This window comes from Phocoena sinus, chromosome 7 (genome assembly GCF_008692025.1).
Source record: "Phocoena sinus isolate mPhoSin1 chromosome 7, mPhoSin1.pri, whole genome shotgun sequence".
Lineage (NCBI taxonomy): Eukaryota > Metazoa > Chordata > Mammalia > Artiodactyla > Phocoenidae > Phocoena > Phocoena sinus.
The window spans coordinates 55,157,556-55,175,224 of NC_045769.1; the positions used below are offsets into that span (position 1 = coordinate 55,157,556).

The following is a 17,669-nucleotide window of genomic DNA, read 5'->3' on the forward strand; positions in this document are numbered from 1 at the left end:
TGATTCTCTTACAGAATTACCGCAGATGAAAATAAGGCTCACTGAGATTTAAAACAAATTACTTTCAAGTACATTACTTGCCTCTGTATAAGTTATTGAGCCACGGATTTTATTTTTATTTTTTAAATTTTATTTATTTATTTTTGGCTGCATTGGGTCTTCATTGCGGCGCACGGGCTTTCTCTAGTTGCGGTGGCTTCTCTTGTTGTGGAGCACGGGCTCTAGGTGTGCAGCCTTCAGCAGTTGCAGCGCGTGGGCTCAGCAGTGTGGCTCACAGGCTCTAGAGTGCAGGCTCAGTAGTTGTGGCGCACGGGCTTAGTTGCTCCGCGGCATGTGGGATCTTCTTGGACCAGGGATCCAACCCGTGTCCCCCGCATTAGCTGGTGGATTCTTAACCACTGCACCACCAGGGAAGTCCCAAGCCATGATTTTAAAACTCTTCCTTAAATTAAACATTTCCAGATTTTTCTTCCTTTATTCATATCTGATGACCAAGGGAGTAGTTCCTTGTCTTGGCATTCTTTGACCTCTGTCATTTGATTTTCAGGTCCGTGTCTCCAGCGGGGAGGATCTCCACGTCCCCCATCAGATCCGTTAGGTCTCCGTTACTCGTCCGGAAGGCTCAGATGCCCACCATGCCTCCAGGCCCTGAAGTGCCTCCCCCTTGGAAGCAAGAGGGCTACATGGCTTCATCTGAGTCTGAGATGAGAGAAACCATGGTGACAAGTGCTACTCAGATCAGGACAGAGGAGAGATGGGAAGGGAGATACGGGATCCAGGAGCAAGTGACCATCAGCGGAGCGACAGGGGCTGCCGCCAGTGCTACCTTTGCGGCAGGGGCTGGTGCTGCTGGGGCTGCAGAGGTACTGTCAGAGCTTCCTTTCTCTTCCTTTCACATCTGGTTTCTCCCAACAGAACCCTGCCATGAAACGCAGTCTGTGTAGGTTGCAGGGAAAATGCATACGAACATAAGAGTATAACCGAAACTGAAAACCCAATTCGGCTTATGCTCTGTAAAAGCGTTTTTTAATTGGAACAAAGGCTCTAAATCTGTGAGCTTTTCATACGTGTAGGTTTTCACAGTACCTACCATATCTCTCTTGGCAATGATAAATGCTTATGCATGTGTCTACTGTACTCTAGGTGGCTTGGTTTCCACTGTTCTTTTGTATTTTCTACCGTGCGTGTCATTTCACAAAGTAATGTGCTTGGTCACTGCCAATCCAGGTGAAACAAGAAACTGACAAAAGTGCAGCTGTTGCAACCGTTGTTGCTGCTGTTGATATGGCCAGAGTGAGAGAACCAGTTATCAGTGCTGTAGAGCAGACTGCTCAGAGGACAACCACGACTGCTGTGCGCATCCAACCTGCTCAAGAACAGGTAGGCCTGGGGCCATGCACACTGAGCTGTGCATGCAATCAATGCTCACATCACTTTGAGGACAACACTGAGCCCACCATGGCCCGGACTTTTAGGTTTTTCGGAGCAGGAGGTGGTCTGTGACCAAAGGTGTTCAAGTTACAAACATTCTAAGTACCTGGTCTAAGTCAGACAGCTAGGCAGGTAAGAGTTAACTCTCAGAAGGTCAAGATAGGAGGTCAGACAAGGTATCCCAAGTATCAGGGCACTCCTGAGTTAAGACAGGCAAAGGTGGCCGAGAAAGTCAGCTGAACAAGACGGTACACGTGCATTCAGAGCTGTAGTTCCAGACCGGTCCATCCAGAGCTCAGTCTCTCCAAGAGCCAGGCAGGAAAACCATTATTTCAGGTCTGCCATTACCTTTCTCTAAGCTTCCCCCAAAGACCTTTGCTTTTACTTTCCTCAAAACAAACGTGACGCTTGATTCATAGCTGAAAGGTGTTATAAATCCAAGATAATTTCCCATCTCATATTTGAATAGATTTTCTGTTATAGTTTAAAATCACTCTAGCTTTCCTCCTCGTCATCTCCTGTGTGACATTTATGTCTTTATCCTGATTTATTATTGTGACTTTTTATATGAGGTGCATTACAGTATTTCTTTCCTTTCCCCTATGAAAATCAGATAAAAAAGGAGGCAGAGAAGACTGCTGTAACTAAGGTGGTAGTGGCCGCCGATAAAGCAAAAGAACAAGAATTGAAAGCAAGAACCAGAGAAGTAATTACCACAGAACAAGAGCAGGTGCACGTAACTCATGAACAGGTGAAAATGGTTTTTGATATGAAATTATTATTGTGATTACCAGCGTCAACACAGATAATAATGTTTACCACGAAGGGCGTTGTTTCTTGAGCAACACGGTTGTTTCACACTAATAACATCCCCTGTATCTCTGTATCCCTGGGTGCTGGATACCAAAGTCCCTTAGAGTCACCAGACGCTTCCCTTGAGTAGACAAAAGGGACCTCTAGGAACACATAGCAGAAGTAGAAACAGGGGTCTCATCTACACTGGCCTGGGGACGCACTGGCTAAATATGTGACTACGAGGCACGGAGAAGTAGATGCTAAGGTGGGAACTGGGAAGGGTGGAAAAGAACACTGAACACACAGTGCTTTGAAAATAGCTTAGCAACTGCCTCCTGACTCCTTAAGAGAACGTTTGAACATGGATTTAAAATGAGATGGACAGCATGGCCTTCTCAGGTGAAATAACCAGAAAAAGGGAAAAAGACAGCCCCATGCTTGGAGGCATTCAGGAGCGAATTAGATGAGGCCAACTGATAGGGCTCTTGGCCACCCAAGCCGATTGTCAGTTGGGCGGGTTTGGGGAGATACCTCTCAAGCCTCTTTTAACCCTGAGATCCTGAATTTCAGTGACGACGCCTGAGAATGGTAAAGAGGCAAATGGAGAAAACTGGCCCCCCCAGCACCCCCTTTTCCCCCACATATACCTTAGGTGTCCAGATCCAAGCACAGTATCTTCAGGGAGTTAAGGATTTGGAAAACATTTTGCCTGGGATGTGCACAAAACTTTTCTCCCTTTAATGTCTCAATTTTAGAAAAGTAAGTCTTGATATTCCAAACCATCACAATAGTTAGGAAATTTTTCGAAGCAAAATTATCGTATAAATGTGGATTATGAATCATCTATACTTGATTTTTTATATATAAAATTAAAGGGTCAGACAGTATTACTTCTAAGGTCTTCCATTCTAATATCCTGTGCTCTAAGATTTCCTTTAGATGACAAAGTGACACAAAATAATATTGCCATATATCCATTTATAAAAATTGGAAGTCCTTTTTCTTTTGCGGTACACGGGCCTCTCACTGTTGTGCCCTCTCCCGTTGCGGAGCACAGGCTCCGGACGCGCAGGCTCAGTGGCCATGGCTCACGGGCCCAGCCGCTCCGCGGCATGTGGGATCTTCCTGGACCAGGGCACGAACCCATGTCCCCTGCATCGGCAGGCGGACCCTCAACCACTGCATTGGAAGTCCTTTTAAAGAAGACTACACTCTCCAATTCAAAGCAGTGTTGAATCCAATTTTCTTTCTCTAAGCAACATAACTTATGGTTTAGGCAAATAAAGAGCATGAGTATGGTCATATTAATGAAAATGAGATCATTTATTTAGTGATATCTCTAGAAAAAGGACTTTTCTTCTTTTACTTCCTATTTTTTTATATTTAGTAAACATTATGTCACTTCCATTAGAGATTGGAAGACAATAAGGTTTTGTTTTTATCATTGATTTCAGATAAGAAAAGAAACTGAAAAGGCATTTGTACCAAAAGTAGTAATTTCCGCAGCTAACGCCAAAGAACGAGAAACTAGAATAACCGGAGAAATTACTACAAAACAAGAACAAAAACAAATAACACAAGAAACGGTAAGTCAAATTTTGTAAATACCTTGTAATTTGTTGACAAATATCACAGTCCAGCCAGCTACATGTACCCTCTAACCAAAACCTCTAAGTGGAGGAGTCTTTTGTGTATATTATCTTTCTGTTGTTTCTCTATATCTAGTACTTAAACTCTTTCGTGATGGAAATTCTGCTCTCATTACACAATTTTCCACTCAACTGATCAGTTTCAAGGAAATTGTCTATCTACTAGAATAGTTTGGGGCACATCAGTGACGTTTCTAGAGCATAATTAAATGGAAGATAGATATCACTCCAGCCCAGTTATCCACTGGTACAATCAGTTATTTCATGCATAGCCTGAGCCCTTGGTCACTTAAATTGTAACACACAAACTTGACATAGTTGGAAGACACATGCATGCATATGCCCCTACACACACACACACACACACACACACACACACACACACACACCAGCCATGAACACTCCAACTAAATATCAAGGGAAAGTGAGGAATTGCTAGACATCAGAGAAGACCAGTACTTCTTCAAGAAAGTGCCCTAATTCCTGGTTGATGAACAGTGACCCAGAAGTGTTTGCTGCTTTTGTGCTATAGAGCCAAGTTGGAAAAACCCCAATATCACCAAAATCTACTTCTCTCCCATGTATGAAATCAAGACTTACTGGGTCTAGCAAGAGGCAACTTTTGAATTCTTTCATGTTCAAGTAGATTTCAGTGACATTGAGGTTGTTCCAACTTGGCCAGCCTCTCTTAATCTCAGGCTCTTTGTTGATCCCAGAGCTACTTTTTAAAAAAGATCCAGCTTAGAACACTGTATACTTAAAAGGCTGGCCAGAGGTCTTTGGATGAAATTCCCTCTCCTTACAGTGAGTGAGAGACTTTGAAAGGAACACAAGTTGGCATAATGAAGGGCATAGAAGTCCCTGTTGCCATTGCAATGCTGGTGACTGGCGAGTTCAGTCTAACTGTAGTTGTCTAGCCATTTGCTAGCGGGTGCTCATTAAGTTCCCTAATGTGTCAACATTAAAGATGAGACCTTTTCAGTTTCTAGGACAATTTACTCAGGGGCAGGTGGGCAGAAAAGAAGCCCACTCCTGGGTTTTAAACACAAGCGTAGGCCCTCAAAATGAAACTGTGATAACACCGAACATTCTGTATTCTCTCAAATGTCGAAAGGATATCTTGCCATTTCTCCTGTGCCTTTTGAAACTCAAACCTTCATTTTACTCTGAAAATCAGACAATGCAGAAAGCTGAGACAGCTGCTGCATCCATGGTGGTAGTTGCCACTGCCAAGCCCACAGTCTTAGAAACAATTCTGGGAGCTCAAGAAGAAAGTGTCACACAACAAGATCAAATGCATGTAACTCATGAAAAGGTGAAAACTTCCTGCTGGTGTGAAATTCACTCTTGTTTCATTCCATTTGCAAGCCACCTACATTTTCATCCTGGGTCTTAATCATCATCTTTTCACCTCCTTCTCTTCTTATGACTCACACAGAAAACTTCAGAATCTCTCAGGAACCTTTTGCTGTCTATCTAGCTTTCACTGCCACTTTTCATTCCTAACTTTTTGGACTTCCCTTTGGATTCTTACTAGTATGATATTATAATTCACCTTAATATTTAACATGTTTCTATTGAATACTCCAGTGTCAAAGTCAATTGATAAAATGCAAAATTAGGTATTTTTTTATGACTCTATTGTCATAGAGTCATAAAAAATTATGAGAAGAATAAGGTGAGAAAGAGAAATGCATCCTTTTATTGCTCAACACATATTTTTCTTTTAGACTGAACTTATTTTGATATTGTTACCAATGAAACAGTATGGATGATCAAAGCAACTCAGATGATAAAATGTCCTTGCATAGGAAGAAATATTCTTCCTGTCTCAGCTTTGACTTAATTTCTTTTATTAGAGGCTATATGAAATTTAATGACCATTTTCTCATCTTTTTTTTTTATTGTATGACCAGATAATGAAAGAAACTAGGAAAACAGTGGTACCTAAAGTCATAGTTGCCATGCCCAAAGTCAAAGAACAAGATTTAGTAACAAGAACTAGAGAAGGCATCACTACCAAAAAAGAGCAAGTTCAAATAACTCAGGAAAAGGTGAATACAGATATTCGAGATGGGAAAAGTTTCATCTTTAAACTAATTTCCAGTAAACCATTAACTACAGTGTGATATGAATTATTGATCTGTATTTTCCTTTTTGAATCCCCAACTAAAATCCACATGGTGAATGTATGACTTCTTACCATTACTTTTATCTGCACATTTGATTTTCATTCGTCTGTAACATTTGTAATTCACCATTATCCTTTGCACGAAGATTGGCATTTTTAGCCTGACTTCTAAAAAGCAATATAAGGAATCATCTGGAGATTTTTTTTTGTAGTTAACGTTTCTAAGGTTTGTGGTTCCCAGTGAGTGTGTACAAACACTGCCCAGTGCAAGTTAACTTCTTTTGTGTAGTTAACCCTGAATAACCTTGTCTTGCATCCCCACTAAGGGGGTGGGGGTGGGGGGAAGTGTCATACCATATGCATCTGAAGCCCTGTACAATTTAAACCTGGATTTTACTATAATAATCAGATGAGAAAGGAAGCTGAGAAAACTGCCTTGTCTACAATAGCAGTTGCAACTGCTAAAGCCAAAGAACAAGAAACAATACTGAGAACTAGAGAAGAAATGGCTGCTAGACAAGAACAAATCCAAGTTACTCATGGAAAGGTGACTATTGCTATTCCAAGTGTGAAATCCCCTATTATAATACATTAACACTAAATCTCATGTGAAATCCCCTATTATAATGCATTCCAAATCTCAGAATTTCTTATGAGACACTATTAACCCGATTTATTTTTAGATGTACAATTGGAAACTAAAAAACTGAATTATCTATTATTGTTAATATTACTACATATTCCTTTCCTCACTTATGTCTTCACTATTCTTTTCCATTTTTTTATTATTAACAGCTGGAGATTCTCCAGAAGTTGATGATTGAGATTGCATGCAGGCTAATTTTAAGATACTCCATGGACATTTAAAACAAAGTGTTCAAGTAAATAATGACCCTTACTGTCAAAAAGATGTACATTTTGAAGTACAGTATTAAGTATAAATAAATAAATCCAGTATATTACAGTGTAGAGTATGGACTTATTTCAGGAAAAAAACCATAATTTTCATCATGTGAAACTCTACCTTTTTTTCTCCCTGTAAATATCAGATGAGAAAAGAAGCTGAGAACATTATGGTGCCTGCTGTAGTAGCTCCCACTAAAGCTGAACAAGATGCAATGTTAAAATCTAGAGAAGAAATTATCCAACCAGAGTAAATACACATCAACCATAAAAATGTCATTTGTAGCATCTGTTTGTGGCTATGAAATTTCCATGAATTTACCTTCTTCCCAGGACTCTATACCCCGGGTGAACTACTTACCTAATTTTATTCTTTATTGCGAATATAGTAATTGGGAATTAGCAACTAGTTTTTCAATTTCTTGAGCGTCATAACTGAGTCCTGTCTGTATTTCCCTCAATGCTGTTTTCTATCTCTACATCTTTGGGGTTTTTTTTTCTAAGACACGATTTAAGATCCGCTTTTTTAACATTTACGTAAGTCTAATATTGAATGGCATATCAGCCTTCTAGAAGTCTCATTGACGACAGAAATTCCAATATGTAACATACTTCATGAGTGATTATATTTACATTTTTGTTCTGAATCGCATAAATTTGACTGTCTTATTTTTGTTGTTAAAAATTAGCTTAAAAAAATTAGCTAAGAGTGGAAGCTCAGGAAATGTCTAGACTCAAAGAAATAGTTACCACTGCAAAATCTGCGAACACTGCCAAGAACTAGAGAAGGATTTGCCATTAAGCAAGAACAAACACATCTTTTTCATGAGGAGGTGAAAACTGATGCTGTGGATGTGACAAGCCTTGTTTCATCCCATTTCATCATCAGCTCTCCTGACTTTTCATCCACAATGAGTCTCTGTGCTCCTGCTGCTCCATTTAATTGCTTAACTGATCAACAGAACATTAGAGACCATTAGATTCAGTCCAGTCCTTCCAGTGCAACAGTCAGCACTTCTAGTTGTGGAAAGTCAGATTAAATAACATTAGAGACCATTAGATTCAGTCCAGTCCTTCCAGTGCAACAGTCAGCACTTCTAGTTGTGGAAAGTCAGATTAAGTAACACTTTTCTTTGTGTCTTCTAAATTAATTCTCAGCTTTAAACTGGTATGAGTTAGGGTCTCCAATTCTAGTCCAATTCTTCTTCCTGATTATCTAGGTTCCAAAAATATGAGGGATATTAGAGTCAGTCCACTAAGAAATAAGAGCAGCTATCAGCATAGATTACTCATTTGTGGCTGTCCATCAATGAGTATATGGGTCCACCAGCATATGTATATAGAGTTGACATGTTAACTAAGGAAAAACATATAGATGCTTCCCCAACTTAAAATGTCTTACTATAGTTAAGATTCTTTTTTGCATAAGTTTTAAATTAAGAATAACATTCATATATGTCAGTTAGCAAAGGACAATTTCTTTGAGCTTAAGTTTTCTCATTATTAAAATAAGTAAAATGAAAACTCAAAACTATTTCATAGACAGGTTGAAAGATTCAAATGAGATATAATGTAAATGTAATCATTCTATAAGCAAAGTAATTTATATGTGTGTGTGTGTATATAGTTGAAGATGTTAACATTTTAAAACATCTATAAAATTAAAGTCAACTAATGGCCTATATGGTTTAAAAAAAGAAACAACCAGAAGAATGAACTTAACCCACCTAATCCTCACATATATTTTGCATTCTTCTAAGATGCAATCTAAAGTGGAAATGGTATCTGCAATTCTTCAAGGCAGATTAGATTGTTTGTGGCTTCCTAGACGGAGAACTGGATGAAGCCTATAATCACTAAAGGCCCAATTTCGTCTCAGAAACACCTCATTTATATCTTAAATGGTTCAGAGAATAATTTTAACAGATATAGGGGCAGCACACTTGAAAAACACTTCAGATGCAATCTAGATTCTATTCACAGCAGCAGAAAAGAAAACTGAACATTAATAAAATATTCCAGCATTCTTTTAAAGAGCACTGATGGACACGGTGATGTGATTTTTGCGATATGCTGTTTCCAAGTACTGCAGAGAATAATAACGTATGAGCTGTATCAACTGACTTGCTTTCTTTAAAAGAGAAACTCCTTTGCAAAATATGTTCCCATTTATGATAATCAGATTCATGGAAATGAGAAAACAACATTTCTTTTTCCTTCTTCACTTTAACTTACAATAGTAAATTGAACTTTGCTGTGAAAGGTTGTTCTCTTGAATCCAAATATAACACTTTCATTTTCATCACAGTATCTTCATTCGTGTGTTTTAAGAAAGATACTTTCTAATAGATTAAAAAATTTTTGTACCTAGGGAATCATAAGTAAATTAATATGTTCCCTGTGTGTTCACAAGTTTTCATGTTATCTTAGATTTGCATGTGACTGTACAATTCTGTAGCAACTGATTTTTCTGGATGGGAGTGTGACAGTATTGAGTGCATTTTTATCATCGCCATCATTGTACCGACGCCGGACTAAATGATCAGCAATAAAAATAATCAATGAAGATAACCAGCGCCGAAGTCCTGATTTCACAAGTGCTAATTGACTGTCTGCCATGGACAAAGTACTAGACAAACTCAAAACTTCCTTTCTGTTTTACATACACATTGTGTTGTCCTATGTTGTGTTTATGTGATTTAATGTCTAATCTATTTAAGCAAGGATTCAGAGTGTATCTAACTAGATGTCCATGCATTATAGTAATCAGTGAAGTTCGTAAATGCATTTCTAAGTCATATTTCTGGAGACATTAACATAGCTTTGTAACGTAGGTGCCGTCAGCCCGTTGTGCCTTTAGACATGACTTACATTACTGAGTATTAATTCTGGAAACCTTGTCTGCAGGTGGGCGTTGGGGAAAAGGCGGAAGCTGTAGCAACAGTGGTTGCTGCAGTAGACCAGGCCCGAGTTCGAGAGCCCAGAGAACCCGGGCATGCTGAAGAAATGTATGCTCAGAAGACCACTTCGGAGTATGAGCACAAGGAACACGTGTCTGCCGCAAAGGTAACTGAGCATCCGCCACGTCCAGCCTCAGAACCCCACATTGTCCCTAAAGCAGTCAAGCCTGGAGTGATCCACGCTCCTTCTGAGACTCGTATCACAACGACGGATCAAATGGGAATGCACATATCATCACAGGTGAGTCTGGACCCACTGACTGCTCCCAGGAGAGCAAGCTTAACTGCTGTGGTCACCTGGTGAACACGGGTATCACTGAGTTCCATTTCCACGCAGATCAAGAAAACGACAGATCTAACAAGTGAAAGATTAGTCCATGTGGATAAACGCCCCCGCACAGCAAGCCCTCACTTTACTGTTTCAAAAATTTCTGTTCCTAAGCCAGAACATGGATATGAGGTAAGAAGTTAATGAGCTCGACAAAGAGATGTTAGGCTCAAAGGAGGAAAGTATCTGATGTGTGACGTAGGGTATCTTTGCCGAAAGCCGATGTGGGCCTCTTTTTGATGCTGTCTGTTTGCTTTCACGGTGGACTCAGAAGCCCCTAAAGTCTGAAACTTGCCCAGCAGGGTGAGCCTAGGCTAGCAGTTGGTTATCTTACACCTCTGAGAAGACACAAATCCATACAGGCTTCTTTCTTTTCACATTTTGTAAAAGATGATGTGTTACGCGGTTCAGTTTTCCTCATTCTGTGAGACATTTCGGAGTAACTTAAATGAGAATTGATACCAATAATAAAGACAGACGTTGAGAAATCATGTGTGCGTATACTCACTGTAGCAAAATGGAGAGGTGGTACTGTGTGGTAGTTGGGCTGGATTGTGGAATCACACAGCCCTGGATAAGTACCCTGGTCCCTGCCCCTTATTAGCTCTGTTATCAGGGGCAAGTAAGTACATGTAAAATCCTTAGCAAGTTGACAGGACCTAATAACCCTCAGTGTTAGTCACAACTGTTCTTACTTTACACACCCAAGGCATGGAATCTAAACTTTGTATGCTTCAAAGGATTGTAAGATATGTTTAATACCTACATTTGGGATAGTCTCAAATTACTGTTGAAACCAAATAACCATGGACAGCAATAGAATAAAAAGAGTAAGGAAGCCCTTAAGATATTTTTCTAAGCATCTCCATTTTCACCTTTCACACAGATTTGTGGCCGAAGCCTAAATGTGCTATTTTAAAGTAGTTCTTAGGAATTAACCAAGTATTTAAATTTTTTATTATTTTTGAATTTCCCACCGTCGTATTTTCAAATACAGCTTCATTGGGATGGTTAAGTGAAAATTCATGACCGAGTTTTAGAAGACCTTCAGTCCCTTTATGATAAGAGCATAAAATAAGAAGCCCTAAGTATAACTTTGTAAGAAAGGTTTTCAGATACATTTTAGAAACTGGCAGGAATGACAAGGAGCTTTATAACTGGCTTATCGCTGACATTTCATTAACTATAAAAGTGATAATGAGAACAATAAAAAAGGGACCATATAGGAAAGAGACTCAGACTCACCCCAGGAATACTAGTGGCAAAGAAGTTCCGAGTAATGACTGGGATGACAGTTAAGTGACTTTATTTTCTGACTCCGTTTCTATTCAGGCATCAATAGCTGGTAGTGCTATTGCCACGTTACAAAAAGAGTTGTCAGCCACACCTTCTGCTCAGAAGGTCACCAAATCCGTGAAGCCACCTACTGTGAAGCCCGCTGAGGCTAGAGCGAGAGCAGAGCCCACCCCTTCACCCCAGTTCCCCTTTGTGGACACACCAGAGACTTTTAAGAGCCAAGCTGACATTGAGGTGAAGAAGGAAGTCGGGGTGAGCATCACTGGTGGCGCAGCCCGTGAAGAACACTTTGAAGTACTGCACGAGCGTGAAGCCAAGGTTGGTCACCGGAGCGCCCGCTGTCTCTTGATCCATTCCTATGGAGGACAGCCAGGCGCTTGACCAGTCTGTGCTACAGAAGTGGTCAGCCAGGTGTCCTGCCTTTCTCCATCACCGTGCTTGCACTTCATTTTATTGAGCATGGTGTGGGTCGGAGCTATTTTTCTCAAGTTATTTTTATAATTTTGCATATGCTAAGAGCTTATGAGCCTTCCCCTAATTTCCTGAGCATTTTGTAACATCCTTTGTAAAAATTGTAGGTAACAGAAACAGCAAGAATACCTGCACCTGTTGAAATCCCTGTTACGCCACCAACTTTAGTCTCGGTGAGTAAAGTTGATTGTGTTGGATCATATGCATATCTGATCAAATAATTTTCATATATGCAAAGATCAGTTTCTCAAACTGGAAAATTCCACGAGTGCATTTACAAGTACTAATTTTAAGACCACGTACTATTTGGCAAGGAGAGGGGGAATTCTGTGTGACAGCCATCAGTCATGTATTCAACAGATTTAATGAGTTTCTGTTATGCATACGGCACTATCGCAAGACCAATCTGGCCCTCTTTGAAATCTCTGTCTTACTATCAGAGAAGATGTACGTAAATAAGCGTAGTGAAATGTAGAAGGTGATAAGCACTTCAACAGAGGGAGCGTCTGGAGGAAAGCTAGGTTACTTCCAAGTGAAGGTAGCATGGAAAGCTTTGCTGAAGAGGCAGCGTCTGCTGCTGAGCCTTCAAGCTTCGTCAGGATTTGCATATGTGCAAAAAACAGAGGGTACAGAGTTGCCCTATTATATGGTATCAATACTGTTCTACCCTATGAACCTGGAAATGCCTTACATTTATTTCAGACTGGGGATATTCCAATTTCCAAGGGAGTTTCTCTACTAATATTTCTAGAGTCTTGATCTTAAGAAAGCATTTCATGACAATTAGAGTGTGCAAGGTCAAACCACCCCCACATTTGTTACAACACATAGAGATGATTCATGAATATGCACATGTATCAATACTTCCTTTTTCTTCTCTCTTTAGGGCTTAAAGAACGTGACTGTTATTGAAGGTGAATCTGTCACCTTCGAGTGCCACATCTCTGGATACCCATCCCCAAAAGTGACATGGTACAGGGAAGACTACCAAATAGAAAGCTCCATTGATTTCCAGATAACCTTCCAGAGTGGAATTGCTCGTCTTATGATTCGTGAAGCCTTTGCAGAAGACAGTGGGCGATTTACTTGCAGTGCTGTGAACGAGGCTGGGACTGTCAGCACATCCTGCTATCTAGCTGTGCAAGGTCAGTGGCCACACCCCCACCAACCTTCCACACATGCCATCGCTGTCGCCTGACACTTCTTTTCACCATATGGTGTCTGCACACCTCGTAATGGAGCGCCCTTTTGGAATTGAGGGGTTGATTATGGGGTCATCTTAACTGTGATGCTAAGCAGAGGTCACTAATGAAACAAACTAAATATCTGACTTAAAAAGAGAAACTTCTGTCTTCTTCTAGTGTCAGAAGAGTTTGAAAAGGAAACAGCTGTGGCTGAGAAAATTACCACCGAAGAGAAACGGTAACACGCTTTTTGCTAATGAGTTTTGTTGTAGTACCGTTTTGCTTTTTCATTCCTTTCGTATTGGCAAATTGCAGTCCAGAAGCTAATATGAAGGGAATTCTCTTTCCAGCTTTGTCGAATCAAGGGATGTGATAATGACAGATACTAGCATCACAGAGGAGCCAGCAGGGCCTGGAGAACCTGCCGCTCCTTTCTTTATTACAAAACCAGTGGTACAGAAACTGGTAGAAGGCGGGAGCATTGTATTTGAATGCCAGGTTGACGGCAACCCAAAGCCCCATGTCTACTGGAAGAAGTCCGGTGTTCCTCTAACCACTGGATACAGGTATTTTGATGGCTGAATGATAGAGTTCTCTGTGATTTGTCTGATATGTACATGAAGCCAAGAGAGAAGTAGAATTTACCTACCCCACCATCCCTCAAAGGTAGGCTCTTTTGTTATGGAGCCTTCATAGTGCGCTTTGAGGTATCTTCATGTTTTCATATGAAGTCTTATTGAGAAACAAAGCTCTGTGAGAAAAGTGGATGGAAGATGCATTTCTTTATATTCTATTTTGATTCACTTATAGTGCTAGTGAAATGGAGAAAGTGGTGTGGATTTTTACACACACAACATATTCTTCTAGAAGGGATTGGAAAACAACTTTCAGTAAAAATGCTTAGTAATTAAGCCACTAAAAGACAAAAGAAAAAGGGTCATGTAATGAAGAAGAAAGCTAGTTATACATGAAAATCTATGCTAATAAATTTGCTGCAATTGAATATAAAATTAGGTTTGAATTTCCCGCAACTTAAACAATCTAAAAATGTAGCCATCGTATCTTGAGAATAAATACCAAAGGCTTCATATTGAAATGTTTAAAGGAATTTATTGTTTTGATTATTCATTTGATCTTCACATAAAACAATGAACAAAATAATGAGCAAAGAGAAATATCTAAGTGTTTAAATGGCCTCATCATTTGCTAACATAAACACTGAAGCCCCTTATTTCCATACAGTTGATTCTAGTAGTCTTATAGTCTATTATCTATTTTAAAGAATATATTACTATTATGTAAAATGAACATTTTAACTTGATTGGCCTGCATTACTCATGCTCATGCATTTTGCTCAATTTTCAGCAATCTTATATTCTATGGTGGAGATTAGTCCCATGTGTAGGATCATTGAATTTTATACCACAGATCCACATAAGGGTTACTTACGGCTGAATTTTTTGTTTGTTCATTTCCATAAAGATACAAAGTGAGTTACAACAAACAAACTGGTGAGTGCAAACTGGTGATTTCGATGACGTTTGCCGATGATGCTGGAGAATACACTATTGTTATTCGTAATAAGCATGGAGAAACTTCTGCATCTGCCTCCTTGCTTGAAGAAGGTGAGTGCAATTCTAAGTGGTTCCGTGTGCACAATAAGAATGGAAATGCAGGGAAGTAGCAGTGCCATGTGATTGTCAAAAGGCCTGTTGCTATATCCTAGTTCTGATACTGACTGTGTCCCCATCTGACCCATCGCTTGGCCTCAGCTGTACAGGAAATGTTTTAGATCACACAGCCTCCAAAGCCATACCAGTGCTAAACTTCGAAGGTTCTAACAATAGTTTCTTTTCAGTACATTTATTTCTAAGCATATAATGCCTTTGAAAATGCAGGGATTCTAAATCCAGTTGCCCTCCAGATCCAGACAGATATTAGTGATCGCAAGGCAGACAGTGGCAAACTGGAGAGAGTATACGCCCTGCCTCAAGGGGGCAGTAGCTCCCCAACTCCAGTACATTGTTGCCAGGCATGCAGTACCAGGCTCAGTGTTGCCAGAGCTTACGATTTTTTTTTTTTAACATCTTTATTGGAGTATAATTGCTTTACAGTGGTGTGTTAGTTTCTGCTGTATAACAAAGTGAATCAGCTATACATATACATACATCCCCATAATTCCTCCCTCTTGCATCTCCCTCCCACCCCTCTAGGTGGACATAAAGCACCGAGCTGATCTCCCTGTGCTATGCGCCTGCTTCCCACTAGCTATCTACTTTACATTTACATTACATTTACATTTGGTAGCGTATGTATGTCCATGCCATGGAGCTTCTGATGTTTTAAAGAAAAGCTAGAAATCAGGATTTTCAATATTTATAAGTAATTTGGGGAAAAAAAGGTGCAATAACATGTAGGTTAAACAAAATGTATCTGTGGGTCTCCGTTATCTTTGCCTAGATGTTCACACTTATAGTGGACCATCCACGTTCTGTCTCATTTGAGCTGCACAAAACTCCTTAGGGTTAGGATATTATCCCCATTTGGCAAAGCACTCAAGACCCAGGAAGATAAATGCATTGCCAAAAGCCACATGGCAAATTAGGAAGACCTCTAGGGTTGATCCCAAAGGACTGACGACTAATATAAAATTCTTTCTACAATAGTAGTGGCTGCCTTGACTTCTTAACGTAAGTTTGGGTTTGAAATTCAATCTAATTAGTCTATACTGAGCACTTTGATAGTAAAACTTGGCAGATCTGGCTTTTGGTTATCAACTTTCTGTGGTGTAGGACTTGCTTGAATGAACAGTAGCATGGAGGCTTTTTCATAAGAACATTAAAAATTAACTTATGTTCTTAACTCCTAGCTGATTATGAGTCACTGATGAAGTCCCAGCAAGAAATGCTTTACCAGACACAAATGCCTGCATTTGTGCAAGAACCTAAAGTTGGAGAAATAGCACCTGGCTACGTATACTCTGAATATGAAAAAGAGTATGAAAAAGAGCAAGCCTTAATTAGGAAGAAAATGGCCAAAGATACTGTAATGGTCAGAACTTTTGTGGAAGACCAGGTGAGTGTAACAATAATGACCAAGTAAATCACTTCATACATTATACTTTCCTCCCACAATGCCCCTCTTTCTGTTTGATATTTTCATTTTCAAGTGATAGGTCAGGGTTAGACTACAATAAACATGTCCAGGTTCACTGCTGACGAGGTTCCTTAATCTTCATAACATGTTGCACATATGACTTTAGAAATAGGAATTACATACAAGCAGGGAAAACAAATACTAGCACAACCAAGTTCATTACTGCCAACATTTTTTTATCGGTAGGATGAACATCGCATATATAACCCATACTCTTAGAATGTCATTGACCCAAGACACCACAGCATGAACTGACAAAGATGACCCGAATGCAGATTTAAAACCAAAACAAACAATGACCCATCTAATTCTCACTGAAAAACAAACAAGCAAAAACAAAAGCCTTCTAGATTTTTCTTCCAGTTAAAAATTTTAATCAAACCTTATCTCTGAAATGAATACTCTTAAGGAATTTCTATCAGTCGGCATATATGTTTTTAATAAACTGTCATCTTTCTCACTGTGTAGGAATTCCACATTTCTTCCTTTGAAGAGAGACTTATTAAAGAAATTGAATACAGAATAATAAAGACTACATTAGAAGAACTTCTTGAAGAAGACGGAGAAGAAAAGATGGCAGTTGACATTTCTGAATCTGAAGCCGTTGAAGCAGGATTTGATTTAAGAGTCAAGAATTACAGAATTCTTGAAGGGATGGGTGTTACTTTTCATTGCAAGATGTCTGGGTATCCATTACCCAAGGTAAAATATAAACATCGATCATACCTCCATGCTACAATAAAGACATGAATAGGTTACAGGATAACCATTTTATCTAAATTATATTGACATATGCATGATATTATTTGCAGATTGCATGGTACAAAGATGGCAAGCGCATCAGACATGGAGAGAGATACCATGTGGACTTTCTACAAGATGGCAGAGCTAGTCTGCGCATACCTGTTGTTCTTCCGGAAGATGAAGGCATCTATACCGCGTTTGCCAGCAATATTAAAGGAAATGCAATTTGCTCAGGGAAATTGTATGTGGAGCCCGCTGCGCCACTCAGTGCTCCGACTTACATACCCACACCAGAGCCAATGAGCAGGATCAGGTAGACTCGTGATGATTTGTGTCGACTAGTATTGAAACTGTTTAAAACACCAAATATCTCTGTAGCAAATTGCTACTGTGTGGCAGAAAAAATTGAAGGCTGAGATAGCACAGAAATTTGCCATTCGCGATACCGGCAGTTGCCCAGTTTTTCTTTCTTGCCCCTGCGTGAGCTGAGAAAAGCATTTCCATTGTGGACCATATTATTTATTTTGCCAGTGCTGTAGCTAACGTAATGAGAGCTGTAAAGTTTTATTTGACATCAGATTTTACATATGTTACCCTAATTTATACAACAACCTTGCCATG

The 17,669-nt window shown here is 39.7% G+C and overlaps 1 protein-coding gene across 1 annotated transcript in view; it reads left to right on the forward strand.

The window, feature by feature from the left end:
* TTN (titin) overlaps positions 1–17,669 on the forward strand; it is a 281,733-nt gene that overhangs the window by 11,599 nt on the left and 252,465 nt on the right. The window contains 18 exon segments of the mRNA XM_032637061.1: positions 548–863; positions 1,228–1,380; positions 2,045–2,182; positions 3,681–3,812; positions 5,053–5,190; positions 5,792–5,929; positions 6,416–6,553; positions 9,817–10,110; positions 10,207–10,329; positions 11,530–11,811; positions 12,072–12,137; positions 12,851–13,109; positions 13,326–13,386; positions 13,499–13,714; positions 14,631–14,773; positions 16,018–16,223; positions 16,773–17,006; positions 17,117–17,361. Of these exon segments, the coding sequence (XP_032492952.1) occupies positions 548–863; positions 1,228–1,380; positions 2,045–2,182; positions 3,681–3,812; positions 5,053–5,190; positions 5,792–5,929; positions 6,416–6,553; positions 9,817–10,110; positions 10,207–10,329; positions 11,530–11,811; positions 12,072–12,137; positions 12,851–13,109; positions 13,326–13,386; positions 13,499–13,714; positions 14,631–14,773; positions 16,018–16,223; positions 16,773–17,006; positions 17,117–17,361 (3,282 nt within the window).